Source organism: Larus michahellis, chromosome 2 (genome assembly GCF_964199755.1).
Source record: "Larus michahellis chromosome 2, bLarMic1.1, whole genome shotgun sequence".
NCBI classification, from domain to species: Eukaryota; Metazoa; Chordata; class Aves; order Charadriiformes; family Laridae; genus Larus; species Larus michahellis.
In genome coordinates, this window is record NC_133897.1 from 11730338 (window position 1) to 11750410 (window position 20073).

A 20073-nucleotide genomic window follows, 5' to 3' on the forward strand; every position below is an offset into this window, starting at 1 on the left:
AATCATTTAAAATGTGAAGTATAAAAATTTACAGACTGACATTTAATATGTCTTATTTTGGGTAAGAGAAGGATATGAGAGTCTGGATTTTGAAAACTGGAGGAGTGTTAGAACAGCATGGGGCTTCCGGTGACATTAATTTGCCTTTTTCTTTTAGGCAAAGTTGAAGGCACTGCTCTGGGTGGGAAGGCAAGAGAAATACAGATACTAGTTAAATATATAGTTCTACATCACTTTTAAAATGCAGAGTTTTTTTTCTGAAATGTGACTATAGAATTACTATCTTGTATTCAGTTGATCTGATAGCTGTGAGTGCCAGATCTACTTATTTAACTGACTACAGCTGTGGTTCCCCTTTGCACTTTCCACTCATGTGAATGTCAGTATAGAATCATTGTGCAAAAGAATCTTAAACAGCTTTTTACTCTAGTTCATACAAAGTTAGTAGAGTCATGGAAGAATAGCATGGAGTTTTTGTAAGTCTTTATGGTATCAATAGATTTTCAGTTAAGTAGTCATTGCAAGTCAGAACCAGTATACCGTAATACGAATTTATTCTTGTAGAAGATTTATGCAATTATTGTTTTGTTTCTAATAAACAATATCAAATCAGTAAAATAATTCCATTTATGTTATAGATCTAATGAACAGGATGGAATTCTAATATAGAATTGGATTTTTAAATTCTGAATCGTAGCACTTACTACTTTATTGTAAATTACACAACACTCTTTTTTGATAAAATATTTATCTCATTTGGTTAAAATGATTGTTGATCATTCTGGTGATGATTTTTAGAAGTATTATCTAAAAAGGCAGTCTTCCTCTGAGGAAGTGAAACGCCATTCGTCCTGACTGGAAGTTGGATATTAAGGTCAGTTAGCTACCACCGAGCCAGGAAAGGGAGTAAAATCAACATGACATCAGATGTTGTAGCTGTTCCATTAACCGTGGCTTTTAAAGCAACAAGTTTCAATGTTTTGCGTATTCATCCAAGGGCATCAGTTAAGCTTGTGTTGATGAGTTTCTCCACAAGCTGTAGGCATTTAATTCTCATTTAGAGGTGTAGCATGCACATGGTGTAGTCTGTGTGAATTTGATATGATTTTAAATTTGTGATAGAGCATTTTACTGTACACAGGGGAACAAAGGACCTGCTAATGGCAGGAGAAAGAGAGAGACACGTTCTTCTGAAATAAAAATTACAATGGCCAGTCATTTTGAATTGACTGATAAAGGACCATAATAAGGGAAAAATGCTGGCCCATTACTGAAGTTGAGCAACTTCTTGTACTAATAACTGTGCTAGAGCACTTTGTGTAAAGTGCAAACTATTAACTTTTAGTAGCTGTGTCATAATACATCTGTTGCTTTTTAGACTTACTGCTTTACATTTTAATGCACTGTAAAGTGTGAATTATAACACTAATAATGTTTTGTAATATCACAGAAAGGCAATACCCTTCTGTCAGAAACTCTTTTTGTGGAATATTCATGGATTTTCAAATGGCAAACCAACGACAAAGTAGCCGAAGTATGGCTAGTAAGCAGAAGTAAGTGTATTTTAAATAATCCACACAAAACGGCACCACACTATGTGAGATGTAACTTTTTTATTATATGTGAAATATGTGAAGTTTATAATCTTGAGACTTTTAGAGTCAAATATTATTTTGTAAGCTAACAGTATTTAGTTCTTAAGTAAATATAATTTACAGGCTTTGCTATGTGCTATTTTATAACAGAAAGTTAGCTATATATCAGTTTATGTGTATCACTTTATTACGGAATGATTTGCCAGGATTGTAATTTCTTTGTATTATTCTTCAGTCACTTAATTGGATATTGGCTTATAATTTCAAAGAGCAAGCCTTTTAGCTGCTCTCAGGGCTCTGCAGAACTGTAATTTCTTGAAATAATCAAGACTCTATATGGTACATACTGTTGCCAAAATAGCATGTTCCCTTTTAGGGATAACACTGGTTGGTGTAAAAACATGTTATTACTGATCTAAAATTGGTCTAGATTTGAGACATCTGAAACAGCTCTGTATTAGAGAAAAAAAATGATGCCTGTTTCTTGTGGAACTTGCCAGGAGCTCCAGATTTATCTGAAACACTGTATGTAACTCCAATTTTGGGTTACATCAATTGGACGCATAAAGCAAGAATATTAAATTTTATTGATAATACTGGATTCCTCTGCATCTTGGCTGCATGTCAGTGGCTAACCTTCACATAAGGGAGATTTTATTGTCCAGGCTGTCTAATTCACCATGCCTAAATTTATATGCCCAAATTTTACATGAGTTCATTGTCTAGGCTTCTTCTCTAGACAGTGGAGACAGATTGGGAAATTCAGAAAGGCATCGCTTTGAAGGTTTGCCTTCTGAAATGATTGTCAGCCTCTACTAATTACGTGCTATGGCTGATTATGACTATGTATATAACTTTGTGTACATGCCAACAATGTATATAGCCTGTGAAGATAACTAGCGTTTTCATGGAAAGAGAAAGGGTTTGTGGAATTTAATGCTGTGACAGTACATTGCTACCAGTGAATAGACTGGAAGCATCCCATAAATGACCTGTGGCACTTTGGAGTTGTAAGTATTAATACAAGAGGCTTATTAGTTTATTTTAAGGATTTGTCTACGCGTATCATGAAGATTTGTAACTAGGAAGCAACTTTCATACGTTTGAATTAGATCTCGGCAATCTGTGCCCACAATATTTGTGAAGAACTGGTGTACTAGGAAGTAGAAGTAAAAATAAAATGTGGGTAAGAAAATGCAATAGATATCATCAAGTAGCAAAAAGGAGATGTGAAAATTGTCCTTATGCATAAAGAAAAATCCAGCCTAAAATATCAGAGGACAAATTTCAGCTCATGTTGCTCTAGTCTTTTCCCTTTTCAAAGACTACCTTACTGAGAAGAAACTGCAACTAGAATATGCATCTGTGAGACTGTTTAGATATGGAATTGCTACAGACCCATAATTGTATCTGGGTTGTATTTATATTAAGTATGTTAAAAAAACCTGAAAGTGCAAGAGAGAGAAAGGGAGACAACAGAAACTTTCTCATTGTCAAGTAATCTGTACTATAGTAAGAGCATGGAATTAAGTTGTAAATATACATCTGTAACAAGCAGTTAACTCTTAAAATATTTTAACAGTTTTATGACATTAAAGTAGATAGGTAGTTGTGTGAATTGTGACGAAGATTGACTGTCTTTTCATTATCCACACATACGTGGTAGGATGATAATGTCACATAAATGTTTTAATATCACATAAAGTCAGGGAAAGATAGAGTATATTACAGTAGACTTGTTTTCCAATTAAGAATCAAAATACGGTTTTATTTGTGAGCAAAGATGAAAAAATTAAGAATTGAGGCAGGCAGAAAGTAAAAGGATTGAGGGGAGCTGGATAAGGCAGTTGAGTTATTTTTTTATCGTTCCAGCAAGGGAATTTAGGAAGATGGAAAGATGTGGTATTTCATAGGACGAAGCGATTCAAGGATCTCAAATACTGTACAATGTGCTAATCTTGTTCAAAACAAAAAATATGAGTGGAAAAATGTGTAGTTTTCCTCAATCTCGAGTACTCCCTTTCATACCATTTAGTTTAAGACCAGTGGTCCAATAACTGATGTTTTTTGGAGGCCTGCTTTATGGGGAAGAGGTCAGTATTATGTCCACAGGTTATGAATCAACAATAAATTCATTTCATGTATATGTTTAAAATATATTTCAGGATTGCTGCTTTTGTTATCTGTCCTTAGTGATGTAAGTCTAACAAAACCAGGACATTATAGATGATCTTTATAAAACATGTACACATATAGGTGATGTAAGTTAATAAAATGAGTTTAGGAGACTTAGCCACCATCCTAACTCTAGGAAGAAAGATACGTTCTTCTGTTACCTCGCAGAACAGCTTTTGAATACTTAGGCAAGATGATCATGCTAGGCTTTGACAGTTTGGGTTTAATAATAAACCACATAAGTTTGCCATTTGCAACTGGTATTACATTTTCAAATATGATAATTATCTCAGCATAACATTAAATGATAACTTGTAACAATATTATATGTACTTCTGTTGATATACTTTTATCTGTCAATTAATTTTGGTACAGCTTCAATTCGCATAGATCAATGGATTGCTAGATCTCTGGTACCGTACAAAATCATGTTGTTTTTCTTTTGGAATACCAAATACTTGGTCTTAACCATTTTTGTGTTTCTCTCTTGTGATTCGTTCTAAAGAAAACGGAGTTCAGAACTTCTCCCACTAATTGATCTGGACTTCTCAGTTAGTTTTTCCATATTGGATTTGCCTCCTGTAAATGAGTATGATATGTATATCAGGAATTTTGGTAAAATGAACACTAAGCAGGTGGGTAACAAATATGTAGTAATATTTAAATCCTGAAAGCGCTGATTCTTGTTCTAGAAAATAATTTTCCTTACCAAAGAAAGTTACTAAAGCTAATGGGACAGTAAGGTAATAAATTAATAATTTTAATCTCTAAGCCTTAATTACCATAAAGCAATGACATCAAAACTTTTGGCCAGACAGGCCATTTCCTTTCTGTATTGGAAGAGGACTCTCATGTTCCTTCCCATTTTCTGAAGGACTTCCTGTATGTCTGTGGCTTGCTGTCCCAAGTATGCTGGGTTTAGTGTTTATGCATCGTGTAAGACATTCTGTATTTTTGCAGCACTCTAGCACTCTTGTGTGAAATGTGGTAAAACGTGCGTGCACAAACTAGTGACACTCTGTCAGTATGCTTAGGTCTGAATTTACAAACAGAAGAGCTTGAACACATCGGTTTTTTTAAAATGAGTATTTAAGTTCTGTTCAGTTATATGCTGTCCTTCTCTGTGTCAACCATACATTGATCACTTCATCTTTCTACTTTAGGCATATGTTCAGTGTAACGAGGACAATCTTGAGAGAGACATTCAGACTGAGGAAGTTGAGACATTGGAGAAATGGACACAGCATCCAGGAGAAAGTGCCCTTGTATCTGGAGGTGAAGAACATTTTAATCTTATTCATTTATAGATGTATGCATGTAAACTTTCTTTTTTGTATCTGTTAATTGTCAGAATTTGTAATGTGGCAGGGTGTGTTGATAGCAAACTGCTATAGGCATTCTGAATCCCCTTGTGGAGGGGGTGGAGAATAAGTGGCAGAAATAGTTTCTTCCCTCTGGATTGCTGTTCCTCTTGGCAGCAGATATGATTCCCCAACAGATCTTGTTCTTCAGTACTGTTACTTCTGATGAAGAGAAGTTGATTCCTGACACTCTCCTCTTGCTTAAAAATTACATTGTTCTTATGGTTTTCTTAATTGATACCCTTTTGAAACTTCCAGTTTGGTTTTGGTTTTGGTTTTTCCTTAGGTCCCACAAACAGCCAGGATATGTCAGTGAATGGAGCTCTAACACCTAAAATTGATTCACAAAGATTGGCAAATTTCCTCCGGTGTGCTTGCCAGGTACACTTATGTACTTAATATCCCTTATGAGTTGTGTGCATAAGTATACAGTGTGATAGATCACTTATGGTACTTGTTCTAAGTAATTTAAATAAATTACTTAAATAATACTCATTATCAGTGAGATTCATCTCTCTGCAAAGGAATTGAACCAGAGCTGTGCAACTTTTATGTCTGTAAAGCTGTATTTGCAAAGATAGCAATTAACAAGAGAGTTGATAAAGGTTTATTAAATTAATCCACATACTTTATAAAGCTACAAATAGCAAAGCTGAAAGATGAGACGACCCTTTTATTTCTATAAATGTAATTATGTTTGAAAGGTGATTGCTGTTTTGCTAGAGGAAGATCAAGTTGGAACACAACCCAGGTGGAAACTAAGATCTCGACAAACCAGTCTGTCTATTAGTGATAGCTGTTTCCAGTTAAATACTAACCAGCCATTCCTCCATGGTAAGGGAACTTTATTCTACACCTTTTAGTATGCAGTGTGAACTCTTCTTCCCTATGCAAAATGCTCTTTGTCATGACTGAAGTACAAACAGCACATATCAGGTTATGTAGATGATGTAAAGCCCGCTTTTCCTTTAATTGTGCTCATCTTGCTGTAGCTCTGTGCAGATTGTTTTCACATAGGGAACATCAGAGCATTGTAGCTGCCAGCGATTAGCATGATACAGGGGTGCGCCGGATGTAATTTCTTGCACCTGCTGTTAGAGGGCTATGGCAAGGGGTGTAATTTTGTTTAGACTCCTTATGCTGACGGTAGGGCCAAAGTTGCAAATAAAGCAAGGTTATTGAACAGGGAGAATATAGCCTGATATATTTGAACTGCAGTTATATTTTCCCCATATAAACAGTAGATGTTCATATGAAAAGAAAAATGAAAAATAAAGCATCTGTAATTATGTTAGGAAGACCTATTATAACACAAAACCACATGTATTCTAACAAGAACACATGAGATGAACAAGCCTGGCTTGTGCTGTTTCCTGTTTGAGACTTAGCTTAATTTTCAGTATATATACTGACATCAGATCAGATAGGCTTGCTTATGCACAGAATAATTATGCTATTAACTTGCTGGCTCTCTTCCTTTTTGCTTTCTATTCTAATTTTTCGTATTACTTCTCTAGTCCCTCCTTTTTTCTTGTATAGCATCAAAAACAACCTACTGTTAATAGAAATATTCTTCATAATTACGTCGTAGCTCCTTTGGTTGTTGCTATAGCAGCTAAATATGCTTTTTCATCTGCAGTGAGTCTACTTTTTTATTTATTGCTTTTCTTTCTTGATTTTTTTTAATGGTTTAGACAGAAAAATATCCTGCCTATATGTCTCTCAAGTTCAGAGGCAGGCACTACTTTCTGTTCACGGATTACCTGAAAAGGCAGGTGTTGGTTTACTGGACAGAAAGAGCATCATATGTGTTTGGAACATCTGGCAGCCCTCCAGTCCTCAGAAAGTTTTAATATGTGACTCAGAGGTATGTTTTAATAACATTGTGTACTTGCTTATTGAATAAAAGGCTTTATATGTGTATTTTGTTTTCTTGTCTTGCTGCAAGATGTCATCTTTTGAGAAACACATTTGAGCCTGGTGAGCAGTATTCTCATTCCATTTTGTGCTCCAGTACTAGAATGTAGTGATGGTCACAGTATTTTTGGGGATTTTTTTGTTTGTTTGTTTTTTAAATTTTGAATCCATTTCATGGTTGAAGAGTGAACGGAAGTAAAACAGCTGGTTCAGATGTTGTCAGGACTTCTCTCTACCCATCACTGTCATACAGTTGATCACCCCCTTCAGCTTTTTGGCAGTAGATGCAGATTAAACAACAATTGTCTTGACAAGGGAAGGCCTACTAAAAGTCTTGTATTGTACTTCCTTTTTAAATAAGTTGTACTTCTGCCACAAACACCTGTAATCTGTCTTTTTTGAATTTGCATGCCCAGGAAGAACAAACATATTTCAGGCTTATCAAATCATTGTCCTTTACCATAATATCAACCATGCATATTTTACATATTTTAACAGGTGATATGTTGCTGCTTTAGTCCCAATAAAACAACATTAGTTTTTGCTGGAACAGTAGATGGTTCATTGTTGATGTGGGATCTTCGAGAAGACTCAAGAATGCACCGCCATATGGTGATCAGCGAAACCGACTGGACATTTAGAGTTCCAACATTTTCCACTGGTTAGTGTCTATGCATTCTGATTAGTCATGTTGTAGGCAGTGAAACAATCCCGCTACTAATTCATCTAAGAACAGTCTTTCTTAGTAGCCTAGTTTAGCCCATTCAGAATTATATTTAGTCTAGTAAAAATTGCCAATCAGTAATAGCCGTAAAGAAATGTAAGCCAGCTCAATACGCACCAAGAGAGGTGGACCAGATGTAGAACCCAAGGAGTGTTGTAATATTAATTCATTAATATTACAATGGATTAATTAATTTTAATTAATATTAAAATGGACTACTTGACTCCTACCTCATTTGAAATTATTAGCTTAGTCAATTTTCATCATGTTATTTCCCTTAATATAACCTGCATTTCTTTTTCATCTATGTCTAAACATGCATATTAAGATGTTTTTTAAAATACACCGGAGTAATTCAGACTGTAAAACATAACTTTTCAGTCATCATTTGAAAGTCGCAATCTGTACAAATTGTCATCTAAATCTTGATGTTTCTGTAAGGTTGCATGCAAGATCCAAGTGTATACATGCATAACCTTTGTTAGAATCAGTGCAGTGCTACTATGTGGGATCTAGAGAACATCTCATCCTAATGTAGATATCTGTATATGGTTAGCTGGATTGATTGTGTCGATTAGATTTAGTTCACTTACGGATACTACACAGCTGTCTTCTATGTAGGTACCATTTTAAGTGTCTTAATTTTTGGTCTGAATCTCACTCTTACGCATTTCTGAAGTTCCACTTACGTAACTTTCGCTTCTGGACTCTTATCTAGATACACTAAAAGTTGAGTCAGTATTGTGGTTTTTTTATTGCCAATTTATCAATTATTGTAGCAGTGTAAGATCTAGGAATTTCTCATTTTCATTACATATACAACTGTCTTTTTATGATACTATTGGTTCAGCCTATATGGGGATCACATCATTGGAAACAAGTAGTCTACGAAGGCTAAACGTCAGATGTGATCTGTATAATGGAGTAAGCTGAATTCTAACTTGCATAGTCAGCAGTCAGTTACTTTTAGTCTTTTATTGAAGAGAATCTGAAGTGGTGACTAAACTTCAGGGCCCCAAAGCTTTCTGGTTCAATATCTCAAGAAATGTACCAATTGCATGTTGGAGTAAACCTAGACATACGTTTTTCTGTCATCCAGCTTGTCACATGAGCAAAATCTCTAGCGCTGAGGCCTGTCAGGAGTTATAGCATGCTCTTTCGAGGTTCTTAATGGCAGAGAAGCACAGCAACAAAAAATAATGTGGAAGTCATTTGTTGCATTGTTTACCTATAGCCTAAATTAGTGTTGCATACATATTGGGAAGCCTGAAGAAGGTTTACTTTTCAAAAGTGCTTTTGGGTGACCTCCTTTCATCCTTTGACATTTTCTTGTCATTGAATTTCTCTTTTTTTCCCACACCTCTGATCCCTTAATGTGTGATCAAAAATTCAAAAGTTGCAGAAGTTTCTATAGGACATATGACTGACATATTAGAAGATGCAGTCCAAAGCTCTGCGTTTGAATTAGTGTATGAAATCCTTAAATTTTTATGAATCTGATGGAATTGAATGGATCTTTATGCCTATTACAAGTGTTTGTTATTGCAAATTTAAAAGGAGGAGCAAGTCATTAATCTTATTGACGTTTTCATTGTATGTAGTTGTATGGTGTTGAGAGATTGGGAATGAGGTGTACATACCACCATTTGTCTCAATCTTAATTATAAATTGGTGCCATTTTTCTCGGCACTGTATTGTACCCTGGAGTGAAAAATAACACATAGCAATATTTTTGTAAATAATTTTATTATTGCTAGAGAAGTCCTTCTGTATGTATTTTTCCTTTTTTTTTGTGTGTGTGCAGGTGCTACCATTTAACTAACACTGGGGTATTAATACTTTTCTAAAAACCCACCACACACATGCACAAAATCCTCTTCTGTTCACAAGTGTGTCTAATTGCAGCAGCCATGTAAAAATAAACATTAGTTGGTTGATAGACTTTTAAATTTTTTAGTAGATCAAAGATGACTGCTCTGCTGTTTCACAACAGACAAATGTATGTATATGGTTTCATGTAGTTGCTTATATAAGCAAGCAGGTTTTAATGCTGTATTCTTAGGAAGATTTATGCCTTTAGTCTTAAATGAGATTAAGTTCAGTGCACAGGGCAAGTCCAGAAATCAAGAGTATCTGGCAAAGAATGCATATTGAAATTGCTTTAAATATACATTTATTTCAAAATGTTATTAAAGGGTAAATACATACTTTCTTGTGAATTGTTTCGGGGTAGTTACTTTCTATTAAGAGTAATTTTTCTTCAATCTTGTCTTTCCTGTAGTAAGCAGTGGTTTATTTCTACGTCTGTTGTTTATGGAGCTTGAAATGAATGTAATTCTTTTCATGGTAACCTGAAGCGGCAGATTTTAATGAAATGTCTGGTACAGTGGCATAAATGGTGCAGCAGTCATTTGGAAAATGAAAAGTAAATACAAATGGTGAAACATTGATTTATCTAGTAATATTTTTTTAATTTAGGAAACAGTTTGCAGAATTATATTTGAGACTTTAACAAAGTAATTCTTTACAAAGTTCATTATTTGCCAGTCTTTCTATGTAATCGTCATTCTTCCATAAGCTGAAAAGCGATTAGGGTTTTGTTGTTGTTTGTGTTGAGAATAATACAGTTTTTAACTTTCGTTATCCTTAATTACAGATGGCATTCTAAATTCAGTAAACCATGCCTCTCCTATACTAGCAGTGGAACCTGTCTCAACCTCTCTCTACACCGATCAGAATTGTGGGCTGTCAAGCCTGTCTTATCAGGAGGGTATGTAAACTGCTCTTCAAAGCATCAATGCGTCTGAGTCTTTAAAGTCTAGTAAAACATTCAGTGCAGCTTCACATCAGACGTGGCTGCATGCTTGTTCTAATGTCTGTTTTCAAACATTATTTCTTTCTTCCATGATAAAACAAGTTATCGTTCAAAAACTGCCTTCAGAGAAGTCTCATTCATTCTATAATGTCTGAAAAAACCCTATCTGAATTAGTGGAGCAACTTGCTTATATATGAAAGCGCTTAAAATGTGTGATTGTACTTGGTGGTTTTACCTGTGCCTTTTGCCTAATTTTTTTGTGACCAACCTTTGCAAAGAAACTTTAATCCTTATGCCCCCAAATTCTCAGGCAATGTGCTAGAGGAGACATTATTACTTCCATTGCAGATTTTTGCTTTGAAATCCATAGTAGTCCAAAGAAACGTGCTGCATATTGCAGGTTTTACAAGATTCCATCTCTTGCACTTTATGTTCTGTTCCAAAGTGCATGCAGAATCCAGGCATTTTAAAAGATGCAGACAGAGATCATCTGCCTTGCTGGTAGGACAAACTGAACTTATTAAAATAGAGATATAAAAAGGACTATTTCAGTCGAAAGGGACCTACGATTGTCTTGTCTAACTGCCTGACCAGTTCAGAGCTGACCAAGTTAAAGCATGTTGTTAAGGGCATTGTCCAAATGCCTCTTAAACACTGACAGGCTTGGGGCATCGACCACCTCTCTAAGAAGCCTGTTCCAGTGTTTGACCACCCTCTCAGCAAAGAAAGTTTCATGCCTTTTTCATCTATGGTAGAATTAGGGCACTTTTCCTTTTTATGCGGCTGAGAGGATCACAGACGTTTCAGAGAATGTATTAATCTAGGAAATATTTCAAATCCTTTGATATGAAGGATGCAAATATAGATTGTTACTATTCCTTCCATAGAAATGTCAGGCCCTCCATTTCAGATAGCTTCAATGGATGAAAATGGAATCCTCAACATGTGGGTGAGTAATATATGTATGAAAAGAGAAAGTATAATGGGTTGGAGTAACAAAATACTTCTTCAAATATAGGAACCCAAATCTGGATTTCTGATGAGGATTTCCTCCCTGAAAAGCACAGCAACACTAGCCATTCTTTTGGAATTCTCCTCAAAAATTTTGACCTGACTCCCTAATGCCATGATGTTATCCGTAGGCAAAACTATTAATAGATACATGAATTCATGAAAATAGGCAATCGGCATTTCTGCTTCATGTTCACATATTTCTATTAATTGAGTAAGAGACCTCGGTCCTCTTTCACCCACATACTTTATTTTATTTGAATCACAGTGGTGTCAGAGACTGCACTGAATGTACATGAGAAATGACATTCATAATTTATATAAAATAAATGTTCAAGAGGCAAAATGTGAAAATCTGTGGATAAGATTACGCTGCCTAAAATATGATGGTCAGGTAAGCACCGGGGCCGTTGCTCTTAACTGCTGTCCTGACAGCTCTTCTTTCTATCGGATGCTTTCAGTCTTTTCTGGTGCAGCTTTGGCCCAGCTGCTGAACCTGTTGGTTGCATCTGAATTGATCTTGCTTGAGGAGCTGAATGGCTCAATGAATAATAAGGGGATAAAAGTATTTCCCTTTTGTATCGCTAGTTAAGTGCCTTAAAGCTCTAAGTAACTTTAGTAGCAACAGATTCAGGCCAAATGATCTACCCTTTTTATTTCATGAATACTGACAAGCACAGGAAACGTGTTACAATTTCTTATTTTGGGGGTTTAGGGTGGGTTTTTTGCGACCCACCAAACTAACGGGATTCCAACTAGTGATTAAGTGTTGAACCTAACTTTTCCTATTCCGCTTTCCAGCGGGGAACATCCAGCAGGCATGTGAAGCTGGTTTTAGAATTGCAGACATTGACAGGGGATAGAGAATCTACCTGTAATCATTGTAATGTTAGACCTACCTATCTAAATATTCCTTTAGGGTTATGTCATACGTTATTACTACTAGTAAAAAAATTTTACAGTCTGATAAGTATTTATTGCTTATTGATGTTAAAAATTGACTTTTCAGGTAGTTGTTGAATTACAAAAAGTGGATTTAGCTGGTTCGCAAACTGATTTAGGTGAGTACTGTACATTAGAAGTAGAATAAAGTGCTTGAGTTTTGAGATTATGAAGTTGGAAGAGAAGAGTCGGTGACAAAAAATAGTTTAGAAGAAGGCAAAATTACTGAGGAAAAGATTCATTCTGAATAGGACATATATCTGATATTTGGGGTTATTGGTTAGGTATCATGAGAGTTATCTGTACTGCCATCTGAATCTCATCTGCTAATTCTACTATTGGTAATTGCCGCCACAGACAACCACGTTTCTTATAATGTCAAAGCAGATTTCTGTGGTTTCAACACTTTTTTTTTTTTTTTCAAAGAATATGAGATTTTTAGGTCCTTCTCAGTCCTCCTGATCTTTCTTTAGTTTTAACCAAATCTGTTCTAATGCTTTTGTTGTTGCCAATATCTCCATTTTGATAATTACCCTGAAAGTTCTCTTTTGGGAAAGGTACTTAATTTAGTGTGAGAAAAAAGTTTCCAAGTTTCCACGAAAAAAGTAAAGAACTAAGTCCATTCAGCCCTTTTTGAATTATGTGAATGAAGAAAATTAAGGTTTTTGTTCTTTGGACAAATTTAGACTTACATACTTACAAAAGTGGAAAAGGCTGTGATTAAAATCCAGCTGCATTTTAAAATACATGTATAAACAGTAGAGTAATGCTAAAAAACTAGAAGTTTTTATCAGTTTTCTAATTTACAGGCTCATGTGCAATGTCTGGCTGTATTAAGCTGCTAAAGCTGGGCATCATGTCTGTGGAGAGGGACATTTTAAAGCTATGGTCGTGTGTTGACACAGTTTTAGCGCCACCAGCATTCATTTTTTTCGTCTTCCAAAAATTCTTGTGTTTGAAGGATTTGAATTATTTATGTTATTCTGCATTATTACAGTCTCACATTACTATAATTCATTGCAAAAGATGCAGGTGACATAAATGCGCATTTTGACCATTGACAGAACTGGGTTTTATAGAGTGATACTACAGGATGTTATATGCATACTGTAAACACAGAAATAAACATGTAATCATGTTTTCTTTCTCTGCCCTCTTTCTTTGATTTCTGACAAAGATTACAACTCTTCAGATTTGAATTCTGAAGTAAACAGTTCTAAATGAGGCAAGATTCTTACATATCAAAAGCTATATGTACAATAAACAATTTAATTATGAAGTATCCTTTTACTTATTAGCTTAGGTTTTTATCTGATGATAGCAGTTTCTTAATGCAAAGTGCTTAAATCAGTTTAAATAATTATTTTATATAATTTTAGGTTTAATTCCTGGAGGGAAAGTGAAGTTAGTACATAGCTCTACTGTGGAATTGAATAACAGGTAAGAAAGGAGGAGTATTTAGATTTTACACATGTATGTCTCAAAGCTTATTTTTCCTATACTTTATTCATGTGCTGTTATGTAAGATATATTTAACAATATTTTCATTAGTTGTTTGGGTTTCTTTTAATATACAGTTATTCCTACAGCTAGTCATAGACATTTTAGATTAAGAGTTTCTGTATGTACTTGCGTAGCTTTAGGAGACAACTTCCTGTATTTATGTCATCTTTCATCTTTGTTTTTCCTAGCCTTTTCCCAAAGGATGTGCGCCAGAGAATGCCCCAGACACTGACAATTAAATTTCTGCCTTCTAATCCTAATCATTTCATTGTTGGAACAAACATTGTGAGTAATGTGCTGAAATTCATCTCATTGTTATTTTTTGTTTTGCAAGCTGCCCCACTTGGAATTTTACCAGTAGACTGTATGTAAAATTAAGATTTTGAAACTATTATTAAAATCTGTTAGCTATTAAAATTTGTTAGCTGTTAAGGATCTTTTAGGGTAGCAGCTCTGTGAATTATTTAACTTTTTCTTGTAATACTGATAATGCAAATTTTGTTTTGTTTTGTTTAATTCATTTTCTTTATATTGTTCATAGGGGCTGGTAGGCCATAGCGCAAGACATGATTTAAAAGTTTTTCCAAAGCTATTCAGACCTCAGGAGGGCGGACTGAGATCAATCAGCATCAACGCAATTGATTTCTTCCCTTTCGGAAAGCCACTATTTCTGGTATGAAAACATTTTAATATAATGCAAGTTTCATTTTTTAATTACTTGCTGAGGGAGGATTTCTAATTTGATGTGTTTAACTAGATGTGATAGTTGATTTACCTCACTAATTCCAATCTGCCATGAAGAGTGACAACAAATCTTGTGTCCTGGCATTTGAACTTTGCTTATGTAGAAGGTGGACCATCTGGCTCACAGAAACAAATGGCAATCTCGCTTCAGCCTTGTAACTTATTCTTTGTTTTTACTGAAATCCAGCATTGCAAGCAGGTCTTCTGCTGTTAATGAAGCCTCAGCTGTTTCTCACTCTTACCATACATCTCTTAATGACATAATAATTTTGGAGACAAAAATACCTTTATTGCTGTGAAATAAAGGTCTGTGGTGCAGCTCTGGGCATTCCCTGCTTTCCTTTATTCTCCACATCAGGTGCACCCTGGGGTCTGCCTGGCAGCGTACACCGTGGTCAGGTGTGTTCAAACCTGCCCTCAGCCGTTCCTATTGGCACACCCACTGCTTTTATTTGTCTCCCTTGTGAAAGTTTATTCACTGCAAGTTGAATCCAACTTTGGATTTTCCATCTGCTTATCCTTGCATATATTTGTACTTGATCCTCTCTTACAAATGCTTTCTTTCTAAATTTGCCATGATTTACGTGACTTCATTGGGATCTCCCAAGGTATAAAATGAATGGTTTTGGCTACAGCGTACGTATTCGGAGTCACCACTGTGCAGTCAGAACTTTCTTTTACCAGCATGGGTGTTCTTACCTTTTCCCAAATGCATTTATTTAGAGCGATCCTGACTTCTACAAGTTTGTATCTGCAGAGTCCTTTTAAATATAAGCACAATTTACAGAGTTAGTGTAAAAAGTTGTCATAATTTGAAAATTCTAGGAAGTCTTCCTGATGTAGAGATGGCGCAGGGTAGTAAGAATAAGCTCTTTTCTGTTTTCTTAGAATGGTTGCTTTTGTACCTGGATCAGAGCAAACTTGTAAATGTTATACTAGGCAAGACAACGGTTATACCTGGAAGCAGTGACATCTGCCTATCTTTGGATTTAGCGGTTCATTATGAATCAGTTTAATATCATTATACTGTTAAGCACAGCCTGTCCTACTGAAAGCTATTCTTGGTTTTACAGATTACATGTGTCGCTAAGTAGCCGCCTGAATTGGTCTCCAGGCCCTGACCTCGCCCCAGTTCAAACTACTGTCAAGTTGTGGTGGATCATAGTATTAGTGAAGTTGATAGTTTGAGAACTTTTTTGGAAACAGGAAATTGGGACTTCATCTCAGGATTAGTGGATTAGATTAGTCTAGCATGCACAGTACAGAAGTACTGCTTTTGAACTAAAATTTACGTTAAAATCTAAATCGTCCTTGAGAGAGGTGTGCCACTCGAGTCAGATAACTAATTTTATTTATATGCTTGATATTCACAAGAATTGAATTGCAATTTTTATCCTGCTTAGTTTGTTTTGTTCCCAGAAAGTATTTTCTTTTTGACTATGATACAGGTTGGCTGTTCAAATGGAAGTATTAGATTACACCAAATGACATCAGAGTATCCCCTCATGCAGTGGAACGACAGCACAAATGGCCAGCCAGTTATTGCCCTGCAGTGGGCTTTAACAAGACCCGCTGTGTTTTTTGTCCTGGATGCATCGTCTAATATTTACATTTGGGATCTTCTGGAAAACGATTTGCTGCCTGTGGCAAAGCAGACCGTTCCATCAGAGAAGTAAGTACATTACATTATTTTTAACAAAATATTAGTAGTATTGTCAGCTACATTTTTATTAGAGTTTGGATGGGGTTTTTTTGCTCGACTTGAAATCTTCATTAGAGTTTGCTTTTCTAGCTATATTTTTTTAAACTGTTGGAGGTGTGGAAGGAGTCTATATCGAGCTAAATTTTAGCTTATCCTTATTTACTTATTATTTTATATAGTCTGATGAAGGAAAAATAATGTTAGTGTAAATCAAAATCAGATCTAGTGTTACCAGTTGTGACAGATGTCTTTACATGGAGCTGTTGGTGTTTATATGAAGAGAAAACTTTTGTTCCCACTAAAAATCACTGGACTGCTTAAGTTCAAAGGTAGCTTTGCTGGATCAGGATCAACCCCTGAAATAGGCAAGATACGTTGGACAACATTTTAAAATGCCTATGTACAGTATGGTTACCGGTATAAAGAAATATAGTGTTTGTTGTCACAAAGCAAACAAGAATATTTTTGGCTCACACATATTCACCAAGACTCACAGTACTGTTCCTGTCAGTAGAGATCTGGGTATCCTGTAGATTGATGCAGAAAAGGAGTTTAATTTAGCCTTTATGAATTACAGTCTTTCCTCACGGGTGAGAGCCCTCCTGGGAGACTCTGTCTCCCCTAGGTTTAAGTTAGTCGTGGTGAATATCCCTCTAAGTAAAAGTTTTCCTTGTGGCCTTGTAAACTGTAGCAAAGTGCTGTGAGTTTTGGGAGAAAATAATATAATTTTTAAAGTTGCTACACTGTACTGGAAAATACCATAAAAATAGTTCGTTTTTACAAGCTTGAAATAATTTTTAAGTCATGATGAGAAATCTGGGACCAGGGGAAGAATTGCCTGTTATGTTCACGTTAAATGATTGCAACTGGTAAAAAGCTAAAGAACATGCTGGGACTTGAACTAGCGAGGACTATTACACTGTAATGAGCAGAAAAAAAGGAATCATTTATTTAACTATAACTAACTTCCTGCTAAAAACACGTTTGAAAACACCAGTTTCTATTAATTTTGCCTCAATTGAAAACACTCCCCCGTTCTTTTGATTTCAGTGTTGTGACTATGACTCTGCTGGGAGAACCAGAAAAAACCAGTGGATTGTTAGGCATTGCACTGGCCAAAGAATCTGGGCAGATAGACATTCAGTATGTAAAGAAGAAGTGGGCATTACCTCAGCCTGAGGAATCGGAAAAACTACATTTGCTTTTATTGCAGTCTTTTTAGAAATGGTACACCGCTCCGAGTGTACAAATCATTGCAAAATATTTAGATTATTTTTGACTGTAATTAGCAGTTTTATAATGTAATTTTGTATTTGTATATAACTTGTATATATTTTAAAGAGTATCAGTACAGTATTTCATCTTGAACTGTGTATTTTATCACAAAAATGGCAGAACCAAATTTAGCATTATTGTACTCAAAAAGATGATGAACTATATTTCACTATTGAATACTCTAGATGTATATATTTTCACAAAAATACTGAAAATATATTGTTATAAATTAAGCTGCTGTTTCTCATTATTCTGCTCTGAAGTAAATGATAGCAGTCCTTTGGTGAGCATAAAGCTCTGTAAGCAACCTTGGAGGTATGGAGACTTCGACCTCTGAGCATTTTACACACTATTGGTTGGTAAAACTTTCTTATATCCATCTAAAAACATTATGCAAACATATCAGAATACAAATTTATATCACATGGTATCTTACTCCTGATTTTGACCCTGAAACTTTGCAAAAGGAATACCTGACTGACTCGAGTTGTCCTGATACGTACACTACCTGTTCGCATCACACTATGAAAACAATATGCTTGTGAGATTTACTGAAATTCTAAATCCTTTGGGATTTCTGATGTAAAACAGAAAATACTGGCCTGTCTAATCCTGCAAGTCATTCCCAAAGCTCTTGTAGTGGGGAAAAGGATAGTTGCATATAACGTTATTCTAATTTTTTTACACTATTGGTAAAGTTTAGGCCAAGGCTAATCACAGAAAATGTCTTTAGCTTTTGTAGCCTAACAGTTTCTGATTTAAAGATCACGAGAAAACCATGATTAAATCAGCACAGACTCAGGGAACAAAAGGACAATTGGAATATAATGTGTTCAGAATTTAGTGAACATGCATTTATGATATGTACTATCTCCTTTTGAAGTAGACTGAAATGATTTGTAAATTCTAATTAATTTGTTGCAGACATTTTTCTGTGTAAATTGTTACTTAAATCGAGCAAACTCAAAGTGGCCACATGATGGTGCCAAGTCACAGCAGTTAAAAATGAGTGCCTTATATAAACAACATGCGCCACTTTGGGAATGAACTTGTTGTAGTCCGTTGCACGTTCCCCTTGCCTCAAAAGCAGCGGCTGCAATCCAGAGAGCCCGATGAGCTGTCGGAGGGATGCGTGTTTCAGAGACCATTTTCGCTATCCTAGTACACTGGTCAGCTATGGATTGTTTTATGGGCATAAACACAAATGACTGTCCTCATCCTCATTGTTGGATTTATAAGGTAATAATATACACTACAAGTTAAATTAGAATGGCTCTAGTAATTCAGATAGAGAACAAATGGCAAGTGTTTTTTTTGCAATAAGGTAGCAGAGCATCACTACTGAGAGCCACAGTAAAAAACCAAACCCAGATCTCTCTCTCTCCCTCTCAGAGGGAGACACGCACACACACCACCACTCCCTCCCTCCCCAATGTAAGATCAAAATTAAGCTTTGCAATTATACTGGTCTTCTGAAAGAAATCTCTTACTTGTTATGTTTCATCACTTTCAGAACTTACCATCCTGAATTTTCTTACTGCAGCCACTTCTGCACATGGAAACTGTAAACAAAGGGTGGGGGTTTTTCCTGCCTTGTGCTGTGGTGGTGGGTTTTTTTCCAATATGCAAAAAGAAAAAAATAGTGTAGACCTTCACACAGAAGTACCTGTTGCTACTTTTGAGCTGCTGTTGGTAGGTATGCACGAATCCAAAGATCCAAATGTTTTAGGCCTCTTATGCTTGTACCACCTGGAGAGCTGAGTGAGAATCAGTTCCCACTTTGGGCCTGTGTTTCTTACCTAAAAAATGAGTTTTCTGTCTTGAACTGCAAACTAATGTAATAATATAAGTGTATCTGGTGCTGACAGTGGCTGTTATGAGAATGTGAGGAAAAAAATGTGTAGAAGTTGCTGCTCTTTTGTGTGTTCTCTCACTGGGTAAATGCAGACCGTTAGAGTGGTGCTTCATGTAATCTTAGCAGTTGTAACCATTTTTGAGCATGCATCTGATCAGAAAAGTGGGAATTATTGGTAAGCTGCAGTACAAGAAAAGTATTCCATGCATAAGGACTTACAAAATTGTTTCAAACCAGAAAATATTGAATTTTCCATTACCTACTTCTAATGATTGTCAAGGTTGTATTGTTCACATAAGGTATTGGATTTTGCTCATGTTTCCTAAGCAAGCAGCAATATGACCCTGTATATGAAAGAAAAAAGTTTACTGTTAATTCCAAATTATTTTCATATCCATATAATTTTTACTTGTAGCTCTGGTATGTGTGCATACGCACACATATTCTACTGAT

At 35.6% G+C, this 20073-nt stretch overlaps 1 protein-coding gene across 1 annotated transcript in view; it reads left to right on the forward strand.

Annotated features, from left to right (window-relative positions):
- The window catches only part of DYNC2I1 (dynein 2 intermediate chain 1), a 34228-nt gene extending 16230 nt beyond the window's left edge, over window positions 1–17998 (forward strand). Inside the window, exons 10-24 of the mRNA XM_074574144.1 lie at window positions 1451–1553; window positions 4276–4405; window positions 4934–5045; window positions 5418–5512; window positions 5836–5965; window positions 6826–6998; window positions 7547–7709; window positions 10429–10542; window positions 11476–11537; window positions 12609–12660; window positions 13921–13981; window positions 14233–14329; window positions 14586–14717; window positions 16237–16460; window positions 17541–17998. Of these exons, the coding sequence (XP_074430245.1) occupies window positions 1451–1553; window positions 4276–4405; window positions 4934–5045; window positions 5418–5512; window positions 5836–5965; window positions 6826–6998; window positions 7547–7709; window positions 10429–10542; window positions 11476–11537; window positions 12609–12660; window positions 13921–13981; window positions 14233–14329; window positions 14586–14717; window positions 16237–16460; window positions 17541–17712 (1820 nt within the window). The 3' untranslated portion in view covers window positions 17713–17998. The remainder of the gene's footprint in view (window positions 1–1450; window positions 1554–4275; window positions 4406–4933; window positions 5046–5417; window positions 5513–5835; window positions 5966–6825; window positions 6999–7546; window positions 7710–10428; window positions 10543–11475; window positions 11538–12608; window positions 12661–13920; window positions 13982–14232; window positions 14330–14585; window positions 14718–16236; window positions 16461–17540) is intronic.
- The last annotated feature ends 2075 nt before the right edge of the window (window positions 17999–20073 follow it).